This window comes from Oratosquilla oratoria, chromosome 8 (assembly GCF_046742065.1).
Source record: "Oratosquilla oratoria isolate Oo_2021 chromosome 8, ASM4674206v1, whole genome shotgun sequence".
Lineage (NCBI taxonomy): Eukaryota > Metazoa > Arthropoda > Malacostraca > Stomatopoda > Squillidae > Oratosquilla > Oratosquilla oratoria.
The window spans coordinates 74,825,580-74,837,329 of record NC_134784.1 but is presented as its reverse complement, the minus strand read 5'-3'; the positions used below and the strand labels follow the sequence as shown (position 1 = coordinate 74,837,329).

The 11,750-nt window shown below is 44.4% G+C and overlaps 1 protein-coding gene across 3 annotated transcripts in view; it reads right to left on the bottom strand.

The window, feature by feature from the left end:
* Positions 1-202: 202 nt before the first annotated feature.
* LOC143027822 (SET domain-containing protein SmydA-8-like) overlaps positions 203-11,750 on the bottom strand; it is a 49,222-nt gene continuing 37,674 nt past the window's right edge. For all 3 annotated transcript variants that reach the window (XM_076189424.1, XM_076189425.1, XM_076189426.1), the window contains 9 exons: positions 11,456-11,605; positions 10,461-10,607; positions 6,909-7,132; positions 5,804-5,956; positions 4,887-5,113; positions 4,002-4,166; positions 3,395-3,524; positions 2,023-2,204; positions 203-375 (listed from right to left, as the gene is read on the bottom strand). In XM_076189424.1, the coding sequence (XP_076045539.1) occupies positions 205-375; positions 2,023-2,204; positions 3,395-3,524; positions 4,002-4,166; positions 4,887-5,113; positions 5,804-5,956; positions 6,909-7,132; positions 10,461-10,607; positions 11,456-11,605 (1,549 nt within the window). In that variant the 3' untranslated portion in view covers positions 203-204. The remainder of the gene's footprint in view (positions 376-2,022; positions 2,205-3,394; positions 3,525-4,001; positions 4,167-4,886; positions 5,114-5,803; positions 5,957-6,908; positions 7,133-10,460; positions 10,608-11,455; positions 11,606-11,750) is intronic.

Genomic DNA, 11,750 nt, shown 5'->3' with positions numbered 1-11,750 from the left:
CTACGATCACTTTCTATGTGTTTTACAAGTCCAAATAGCTTTAGAAAAAATCTGGGAGAACCCGAAGCGAATGGTTCAGTTTTCCAGAAAATAAACACCAATGCACATGGCGTGACGTCACGAAGCTGACGTCAGAGCACGGGATGACGGCGCGGGCGAAGGCCCGGAAGGCGAGCGGACAGTAAGGAAACGGACGTCGGATGTCTACGAGTGGGATCCCTCTAATTTCTTGAGTAATCCTTCGAGTGTGACGTTCTCTTCCTCGCAGCCAGTTCCTTCCTCGACATCCTCCTCCTCAGGGGCGAAGGTCTCAGGAGGGAGATCCTTGACCGTCACAATCCACTTCTTCAGCTCAGACAGTGAACCCTTGGCGATCTGAAGTAAAGGACAATGATCAGTTGTTGTAGTTAGGGAGGAGCTGATGGTGGGAACATACAAATGGTGGTCCTGAAAGACAGATAACGAATCTCCTCAGATAACGAATCTCCTCATCTTCAAAACCAATCAACCCCCCTCACCTCCATCAGGTAGTGCAGCCCTGGTAGGCTGACACTCGGTCTCAAGAATGGGGCCAAGATCTTCCCTCTATCAACCTTGACTTTATTCCTTACACTTGTTTACACATGGAGATCTGACAACCGGTGACTGATCTCCTCTTTCGTCCACTTCAGCCAGTGACATTGATCATAGTGTCCAAAGTTTCTTCCATGAAAGATCTGAGGAAGGTTCTGAGGACCGTTGCCAACCATTGTGGGGCTCCGGGTTATGCACTTAGTGAAATCTGAGGCAACAGTTGATCTATTGATTGTAGTAAGGGAGTCACACGCGAAAAACGATAACAATCAGTTCTTGTGATAATGACCCCATAAGCATCATGACGTCACAGGTTTACAATAGAAGACTATTAAGTGATTACTTTATTGGAAGTAGACTTCAGGTCACTGAAGCAAAGGATTCAGTAGTGAAAATGAGTTCTGGAATATCGCTCTATGCTGAGGCGTGTTTAAAAACGATAGTTAAGGACTCCTTTAATACAGAACTTGGATATATAAAAATGAATGAATGAATGAATGAATAAATGAATGAATGATAGATAAGTAAAATACTAGATAGCCAGATAGAATGTTATATATGAATGAATAATAAAGTAAACAAAATATAATAAAACAAATTGAAGTGATAGTAGATACATAGATAGACAAATAGATAAATAAAAAGTAATAAATAGATGACTATTTAAATGAATAAATAGATGGATAGATGAATAATGAATGCATAGATAAATCAATAACGTTATTGACAACCGTGACCTTTCCCGTTCTCTAGATTTCCTTTCTAGAATTTTCCATTCCAGGAATTCTAATTCAAAAGTGTCAATAGGTGTACTCAACTAGAGACCACTAGATAATCTCCAGCTTGACCTCTTCCGTGGTGAGAAAATGTATAAATATTCAATTCTAGATTGATCTTTGAAAATAAATATATATTAATAAACAAAATTGCAAAAAAAAATGTGAACGTTGATTTCTTTCCTTCAATAAAATCTGAAAAATTTTGCATTTCTGTTATTGAGCTGGTGGCGTCATCGGAAGCGTGCTGGTCTCGCGTTCGCTTAGTTGTGGGTTCGAGTCTCTCACTTCTCTCCGGCTCCCAGCAGTGACAGTTACCTGCCCCAACAGTCCTTAAATCGCATAATAGGGCAAAAGTGACGGCTTCGGCCGCAGCTACTCAGCGCCTCCTGGCGTAGGCTCCTCACCATCTTCTTCTCTTGTTGCGAATAGTGTTGAAATCAAATGCAGGTTGCCAAAGCTAAGTGGTAATATAACGTTCAAATGTACAAAAGATGACCTTCGCCAGAGTAAAAAATTAACCCCAAACTCACCTTAGAAACAATTATATATAAAATAAAAAATCCAAAAGACAACCTGGGCAAAGAAGGCTAAAAAACAAAAAAAAAAAAAAAAAAAAAAAAAACTTAATGTGGTCCTCCAAAGATCTCCTAGCTGAACCTCGAAACCTCACCTTGTTGATCTGGCCCTCGAAAGACGACTGGGGCTCGAACTGGAGACAGTTGAGGGTCCCTTCAAGGAGCTTCTCGACCTCCTCGAGCTTCTGGATCATCTCGGACTTGGGGATGGCGCGCGACTGGAAGGCGCGGTTCGTCCGCAGCAAGATGGGCGCGTGCAGCTCGTACATAGTGAGCCCTAATGGGGACCAAATACTAATTAAAATATACATATATATATATAGACAGATAGACAGATAGATAGACAGATAAATAGATAAATAAATACATAGATCTTAGTATACATAAAATTAGCATTTCAAAAATCTCTCATTTTCTAAAATGAACAAATTGTGATATTTTGTCAATACAGCGGTTGAGTCTTGTAGATCTGGTGGAGTCCTGTAGATCTGGTGGAGTCCGGTAGACCCGGTGGAGTCCGGTACATCCGGTGGAGTCCGGTACATCCGGTGGAGTCAGGTAGACCAGGTGGAGTCTTGTAGATCCTGTGAGGTCCGGTACAGCCGGTGGAGTCCGGTAGATCTAGTGGAGTCTTGTAGATCCGGTGGAGTCTGGTAGATCCGCTGGGGTCTGGTAGATCCGGTGGAGTCCTGAAGATGCTGTGGAGTCCTGAAGATGCTGTGGAGTCCTGTAGATGCTGTGGAGTCCTGTAGATCCGGTGGAATCCTGAAGATACTGTGGAGTCCTTCTGAAGATGGTGTGGAGTCCTGTAGATCTGTTGGAGTCGTGTAGACATGGTGGATTCCTGCAGAAGGTGCCTGAGTCCGGAGGACACTAAAGGTAGGTGCGCACACGCACACACACACACGCACACGCACGCACACACACACACACACACACACACACGCGCGCACACGCACACACACACACACACACACACACACACACACACACACACACACACACACACACACACACACACACACACACACACACACACACACACACACACACACACACACACACACACACACGCGCGCGCACATTGGCTTTATCGGTGATGTCACCGACCTTGTCCCTGGTATCAGTGACCTTGCCTCCCACGGCACTGACCAGGTCCCTAACCTTGCGCTCACGTCACTGACCTTGTTGCTAACGCCACTGACCTTGTTGCTAACGTCACTGACCTTAATTCTGACATCACTGACCTTACTGCTGACGTCACTGACCTTACTGCCAACGTCAATGACCGTACTGCTGACGTCAATGGCCTTATTTCTGACGTCAGACCTTATTTCTGTCACTGATCTTACTGCTGACGTCACTAGCCGTACTATTGACGTCACTGACCTTATTTCTGACGTCACTGACATTTCTGTCACTGATCTTACTGCTGACGTCACTGACCTTACTACTGACATCACTGACCTCTGAGTCTGGAGATGCCCGGGTCGATGACACCGATGGTGGAAAGGAGCTGTCTGCAACACTCCTCCTTCCTGGTCATCTGTGAATCCGTCATCTCGTTCAGGAGGTAACCCTCGACACGGCCGTACATCTGCGGTAGGAGAAAGACGAGGGGAGTAAGGACGCGTCTTCGGTGAGGCAACAACAGGTCCAGCAGGAGGAAGACGAGGGGAAAACAAAGGGGAGTCAGAGGTTGAGCTCAGTAAGATCCTGTTTCTTTAAGAATCGTTTTTTTTTTCGTTAAAGATACAAGAAGAGTGAAGACAAAATGACTATAGAGGGAAGAACAGGAAGGATATACCAATTCACGGCAAGATACAAGAAAGAATAACATATTATATATATATATATATATATATATATATATATATATATATATATATATATATATATATATATATATCCTGTTGTTCTTTCTTCCTTTATTTTTATTTATTTGTTCACCTTTGCTTTTTATTTGCGTTTACTTTTTTAACCTGACCTGGGCTTAGTAGAAATTAAATTTCTTATAAACCATTTAAACGCGATTTTATTCAGTGGCTTCAGAAGGTTCCCGGGAGGCACTCACCTGCGACAGACTGTGCCTGATACCCACGAGGTGGAAATGGTTATCGTGGAGGATATTCGAGTACTTCTTGAAGATCATCTCAAGCTCCATCGGATCGTTGGGAGTCGCGTTGCGAAGCTCGTAGTAAACCATCTTGTTAAGACGCTCCACAATCTGGGCCTTGACCTGCAGCCGAAGAAAGAAGAAGAAAAAAAAAAAAAAAAGGAAAAAGAAAAAAGGAGGAAGAAAGAACGATTAATAATAATGATGATGATAATGACAAAAAGAAATAATAGCAGCAATAATAGTGGTAATAAAAAACATTCACACACACACACACATACACACACACACACACACACACACACACACACACACACACACACACACACACACATACATACATACATACATACACACACACACACACACACACACACACACACACACACACACACACACACACACAAACGATACATACACATATACATGCACACACATACACATATACATACACACACATACACAAATAACGACTCGCATGGCGCAGTGGTAGCGTCCGCGGGCGCCACAACGGCGGTCCGGGTTCGAATCCCGCCCAGAGCTGGAATAATTTCATTATCGCTGCGCTTTGAGTCGTTATTCCTACTCTCGTGGGCGGGGAGTTAGGTGTGTGTGTGTGGGTGTAAGGTCATAGCATTACCCAACAGATCGGGAGGGAAATAGCTGTCAATCACGAGTCTAACACTTGATCCAAGACCATGGTGAATCACACACATACACTCATACACATACATAGATTCATACATATGTACGTACATACATACATACATACATACATACATACATGCGTACATACATACATGCTCATATACATTAAGCGTACACAGAGGAACCAGTGATTACCTGGAAGTTACATTTTTTACAGGCCCAGGGAGCATCATTCGTAGGATCTACCGGGTTGGTACTCATAACAATCCCTCCGCAGCCGGCCTGGGAGCACTTCAGTCCTCCGAAGTAGGTTCCAAGCTCTGTCGGGTCTGAGCACCTCTCGCAGATGCAGTCAAAGAACTTGCCGTAGCGCAGGTGCTTCCTCCTCTCTGTCGTCGCGGACAGCAAGTGGGTGTAGGTGCCTGAGAGTGTGTGGAGATTGTGAACGAAACGGTGATGTGCAATGGGGTGAGAATGGGGTGACAATGGGGTAACAGTAGGGTTCCAATGGGGTTATTGTGAGTTTACAATGGGGTAACAATAGGGCTCAACAATGGGGTTCTACAATGGCAATGCAAGAGCCCGGTAGGAGACCTTTAAGTCCATGTCAAGGATAGATGAAGGAAAGGAAAATATTAAGTATTAAGGTAACACGAAAAGAGGCTAAAGAAACAAGAAAAAAAAAATTGATAGACATTGTAGGTTTTCCCTTGTAACTAAGACAATGCACTGACTATATGATAAATGTACACTACACATTTGAGAAAACAAGCTCTTCGACGTTTGATTGTTCACATTGGTGAAAAAAGTGTTTTGGTTCACAGGTGCTGAATTGACAGCTTGTTTACATTTTCCTTTACTTCTTTTTTTATGTCTGCTATCAGATTCCAAGACTGCGCAGCATAAAATTGTTAAGTAACTTGATTTCTCAACTTGACTCGTAAATATAGCCTGAAACCAGCCTAATTAGTTTGAGCAACACCTCATCAAATACCAGTGTTTTTATCCTTCGTGCCGAAGAAGAGATAGAGTTGAAGAAGTGGACCAGGAGGAATTTAAGGAAGAGAGCGGCAGAAAGGAGGAACATTATGATTTAAATTAAGTTTGTTTACCTGTGGCTTGGTGTCCCTTCGGGATCTGTCTGGAAGCGACGACCACCATAGTCATGTCCTCCATGACAGAGTGGTGAGTGTTTGAGGAACAATCATGGGACATCATGGCGCACAGTGGGTATATACCCCTCACTCGGTATTCCAGTTGAGTTCCTAGGAATACATCAATTACGTCATCAGTCGTTCGGCCACTTTTGAATCAGGAAGACCGTTACGTTCGTGCGACATGACGTCACGTCGTTGAATTAGACCTCGAGGGAAACTGTATATTTCACGGTTGCTTTCATATCTCGATAGTGTCACTTTGACGTATGATTTGTTTTTCCATGAATTAAATCGACTGACGGCAGTCGGAATAAACATAAAGGTTGACTATATTCAATAAAGATATAGAATTACAAACTACAGTATATATTCAAAAGAATATAAAAAGATATCTTATTAGCAGTACGACATCATGTAGCCTTTACCGGGCCTAAACCCTCCATAATCAATCTATAGCTTGTGCTAGATTTTATTATATAATGATAATGAATAGAAAACTTAATTCCCAAGTCTAGATTGAACTAACTCAAATCTAAAATCCCATTTTCCAATTTTACATATGATTTAATGCCTTACATTTTGTCAGTTTCTGTTTTTCACCAACATTATTTGTTCGTTTTTTATCTATTTATTTATATTACAATTTGGTGTAAACAACATACAATTACGTCATTTGCATATTATTTATAGAAAAATCTGAAAATGGATATTTTTTTTGTTACCAACTAACTTTCAGAATCTGTTCAGTCAGTATTTAAATCTCACATTGTGGGGTCATCTTCAACATACTTCCATCTGATTGGCTGTAGTACGGAATATTCAAGTTCAACAGCCAGCCATTATCATTCATGACTGAAGATAGCTCAATAATACAAGGTCTATTACTGTCAATAACAAAATTCACCTTATGGCAACATCCTCATCATACTTGGACCCGATTGGCCTGAGCGTTGGAGCACAACAGCCAATCGGGCGCATTTACGAAGACGATGTCGCAATAACGTGAGGTCTATTGGTGTCATAACGGCTGAGAGGAACTCTGAGTAAGCTTTCTCCTCACCGGGGATGTTGCTCCGGACTTCATGACAGTTAACATCGAGGATTCCGTTGATAGTATGGAGGGTGGCGTCGTCAGCATCGAGCCCAATCTTCCTGATGAGGAAGTCACAGACGTTGACCTGCTCCTCCTTCCACAGGTCGTTGCCCCTGCGAAGGTCGTCGTGACTCTCCATCTCCGACAGTGTCTTCCACTTCTTCACGTCGTTTTTCTTCAACATGAAGCACCTGGCGTGACAGTGGTTGTGGTACAGTGGATTGGGGTTGTTGTTGGTGGTGGGAGTTGTTGTTGTTGTTGGTGGTGGTGGGAGTTGTTGTTGTTGTTGGTGGTGGTGGGAGTTGTTGTTGTTGTTGGTGGTGGTGGGAGTTGTTGTTGTTGTTGGTGGTGGTGGGAGTTGTTGTTGTTGTTGGTGGTGGTGGGAGTTGTTGTTGTTGTTGGTGGTGGTGGGAGTTGTTGTTGTTGTTGGTGGTGGTGGGAGTTGTTGTTGTTGTTGGTGGTGGTGGGAGTTGTTGTTGTTGTTGGTGGTGGTGGGAGTTGTTGTTGTTGTTGGTGGTGGTGGGAGTTGTTGTTGTTGTTGGTGGTGGTGGTGGGAGTTGTTGTTGTTGTTGGTGGTGGTGGGAGTTGTTGTTGTTGTTGGTGGTGGTGGTGGGAGTTGTTGTTGTTGTTGGTGGTGGTGGTGGGAGTTGTTGTTGTTGTTGGTGGTGGTGGTGGGAGTTGTTGTTGTTGTTGGTGGTGGTGGTGGGAGTTGTTGTTGTTGTTGGTGGTGGTGGTGGGAGTTGTTGTTGTTGTTGGTGGTGGTGGTGGGAGTTGTTGTTGTTGTTGGTGGTGGTGGTGGGAGTTGTTGTTGTTGTTGGTGGTGGTGGTGGGAGTTGTTGTTGTTGTTGTTGGTGGTGGTGGGAGTTGTTGTTGTTGTTGGTGGTGGTGGTGGTGGAGGTGTTGTTGTTGTTGGTGGTGGTGGTGGGTGTTGTTGTTGTTGGTGGTGGTGGTGGGAGTTGTTGTTGTTGTTGGTGGTGGTGGTGGGAGTTGTTGTTGTTGTTGGTGGTGGTGGTGGGAGTTGTTGTTGTTGTTGGTGGTGGTGGTGGGAGTTGTTGTTGTTGTTGGTGGTGGTGGTGGGAGTTGTTGTTGTTGTTGGTGGTGGTGGGAGTTGTTGTTGTTGTTGGTGGTGGTGGTGGGAGTTGTTGTTGTTGTTGGTGGTGGTGGTGGGAGTTGTTGTTGTTGTTGGTGGTGGTGGGAGTTGTTGTTGTTGTTGGTGGTGGTGGTGGGAGTTGTTGTTGTTGTTGGTGGTGGTGGTGGGAGTTGTTGTTGTTGGTGGTGGTGGGAGTTGTTGTTGTTGTTGGTGGTGGTGGGAGTTGTTGTTGTTGTTGGTGGTGGTGGGAGTTGTTGTTGTTGTTGGTGGTGGTGGGAGTTGTTGTTGTTGTTGGTGGTGGTGGGAGTTGTTGTTGTTGTTGGTGGGAGTTGTTGTTGTTGTTGGTGGTGGTAGGAGTTGTTGTTGTTGTTGGTGGTGGTAGGAGTTGTTGTTGTTGTTGGTGGTGGTAGGAGTTGTTGTTGTTGGTGGTGGTGGTGGGAGTTGTTGTTGTTGGTGGTGGTGGTGGGAGTTGTTGTTGTTGTTGGTGGTGGGAGTTGTTGTTGTTGTTGGTGGACGGAGTTGTATAAGTTGTTGTTGGTGGGAGTTGTTTTTGGTGTTGTTGGTGGGAGTTGTTGTTGTTGTTGGTGGGAGTTGTTGTTGTTGTTGGTGGTGGTGGTGGGAGTTGTTGTTGTTGGTGGTGGGTGGTGTTGTTGTTGTTGTTGGTGGGAGTTGTTGTTGTTGTTGGTGGTGGTGGGAGTTGTTGTTGTTGTTGGTGGTGGTGGGAGTTGTTGTTGTTGTTGGTGGTGGTGGGAGTTGTTGTTGTTGTTGGTGGTGGTAGGAGTTGTTGTTGTTGTTGGTGGTGGTAGGAGTTGTTGTTGTTGTTGGTGGTGGGAGTTGTTGTTGTTGTTGGTGGTGGGAGTTGTTGTTGTTGTTGGTGGTGGGAGTTGTTGTTGTTGTTGGTGGTGGGAGTTGTTGTTGTTGTTGGTGGTGGGAGTTGTTGTTGTTGTTGGTGGTGGGAGTTGTTGTTGTTGGTGGTGGGAGTTGTTGTTGTTGGTGGTGGTGGTGGGAGTTGTTGTTGTTGTTGTTGGTGGTGGGAGTTGTTGTTGTTGTTGGTGGTGGTGGTGGGAGTTGTTGTTGTTGTTGGTGGTGGTGGGAGTTGTTGTTGTTGTTGGTGGTGGTGGGAGTTGTTGTTGTTGTTGGTGGTGGTGGGAGTTGTTGTTGTTGGTGGTGGTGGTGGTAGTGGGAAGGGCGAGTGAGTGAGTGCAAGAAGGCCCATGGAGGAGTCAAAAGGATGTGGGAAAGGATGAAGTGGTAGAGAAACATCAAGGAAGAGAAATGCGAAGAGGAAAAATCCGAAGAAGAGGAATAGAAAGATGGTGAGAGAGAGAGAAGGAGAAAGAAAATAAATCGGAGGGTATAAAGGAAGAGTAAGAAGCAGAGGAGGAGGAGAAAGAGGAAAGGAAGAGGAAAATTGAGAGAAGGAAGAGGAAGAGGAAGAAGGAGAGAATGAAGAGGAGGAGGAAGAGAAGAAAGCATAGAAAAACGAGTATATTGAACAAAAATAACAGAAGAATGATCATGTGGAGTAAAAGGAGGAGGAATAGTAAGGGGAAGAATAAGGGGAGTAAGTTAAGAAGTTAAGAAGAAAATGAGGGGAGGAGACGAAGAAGAAGCAAAATAATTATTAGAATTAAGATTAATAAGAGGATTAGGATATGATTAAAAGGAGGAGGGGGGAGATGGCGATGAAGGTGGAAGTGGAGATGAGGGAGGAGAAAGAGAAGGAGGTAGAAGTGGAGAATAAAGGAGAAACATGAAAACAAAGATAAAGACAGGGACGATAAGGATGAAGTTGCAGATGAAGGAGAGATGGGGAGATAAAGACAAGAGGAAGGGAGAGAGAGTGGGGTGGGGGGGACGAAAATAAAAATGAAATAAAAGAACGACCCTACGAGTCATATAAAAAAGACAAGGAATCTTTACGCTAGACATCACAATAAGTAATTGAATAAATTTACAAATAAATAAATAGATAAATAAGATAAAATAAAATGAAATAAGGTAAAAGGAAATTGAATAAATGAACACTTATTGCTTGAAAATAGACTTGGAAAATATGATGCATTATATAGATCGTAGTAGAAAAAAATATCCATTCAAAGAAATAGAGAAAATATATAATCAAAATTGAAAGGAAAATTCGTCACTGACACAAGAAGTCAATGTTCAATTCTGATCTGACGTCACACAACTGAAGTCACACAACTGACGTCATAACCTGACGTCACACAACTGACGTCATAACCTAACGTCACATATCTGACGTCATAACCTGACCTCACATATCTGACGTCATAGCCTGACCTCACATATCTGACGTCACACACCAGACCTCACATATCTGACGTCACATATCTGACGTCATACACCTGACGTCACATACCTGACGTCACATATCTGACGTCATACACCTGACGTCACCCACTGACCTGAGGGGCAGGATGGACTCGTAGATGGGGCGATCTTCGACCAGAGTGTTAATGTCCGGCGTGTAGGAGGACTTGGAGAAGACCTGACACTCGAGGGGGTGGTATCCCCTGTTCTCGCAATCGGCGTCACATACCCACCACCCACACCTACTCGCCCGGTGACGGAGAGGTGGCGGACGCAGGCGCAGGCGCAGGCGCAGGCGGAGAGGAACGGGAGAGAAAGACAGATTTTTAAGAGTGGTAGAAAGGAAAAGGAAAAACAGGACTAAAAGGAAGAGCAGGAAGATGAGGAGGGGAAGGGAAAGGAGGAGATGGGGAGGGAGAGAAAGAGGAGGAGGAGAGGGAGTTAGGGAGGGAGGGAGGGAGAGAAATATGAGGAGGAGGGAGAGGAAGAGAAAGAGGAAGAGGAGGGGAAGGGGAAGGGAAAAGAGGAGATGGGGAGGGAGAGAAAGAGGAGGAGGAGAGGGAGGGAGGGAGAGAAATATGAGGAGGAGGGGAAGATAAAGAGTAGGATGATGGGAAGGAAGAGAGAAAAAAGAGAAAGAGGAAGAAGAAGAAGGAGGAGGAAGGGGAAGAGGAGAAGGAAGAGAAGTAAGATGGGGAGGAGGAAAATGAAGAGAAAGAGCATAAAGAGGAGGAAGGGGAGGAAAGAAAAGAGGAAGAGGATGGAGGAATAAGAACAGGAAGGAGAAGGAGGAGGAGAAGGAAAAGGAGGAATAGGAGAAGCACGAAGAGAAAGATGAGGAGGAGGGAGAGAAACAGAACATGATTATGAAAATATGAGAAAGGAAAATAATCGTGGCACAACTGATCACAATAAATAAGCAGATAAATAAATTAATATATTTCTTTTTCTAAAAAGGACAGTTACGGGTATGAAGAATGAAATTAACAACAACGATGTAGAGAAGAATACAGTAATGAAGGGCAGAAAACAAACACAAACAGAAGAAGGGGGGGTGGAGGAAGAAGAGGTGGAGGAGGATAGTCCTTACTTGGAGCACCTATAGGTGTGCTCATAGACATCCAGTTGTCTGTAACACCCAAGACACACCATGGAACAGTCCTGCTTCGGCCCCGTCACGATCGGGTAGTCGACGAAGAGCACTTCGCCCTCGCCGATGTCCTCCTTGGCCACGATGTACCTGAGGAGGAGGAAGAGGAGGAGGTCGTAGAGTGTGACCTTTACAGGAAGCGGTAGGAAGGCACAACCATCCTTCCATCCCATTTTCGGTCTTCCCTTTAGATTCACTCCATCCACCTCTGCCTTCCATTCTCATTCTGCTCGGC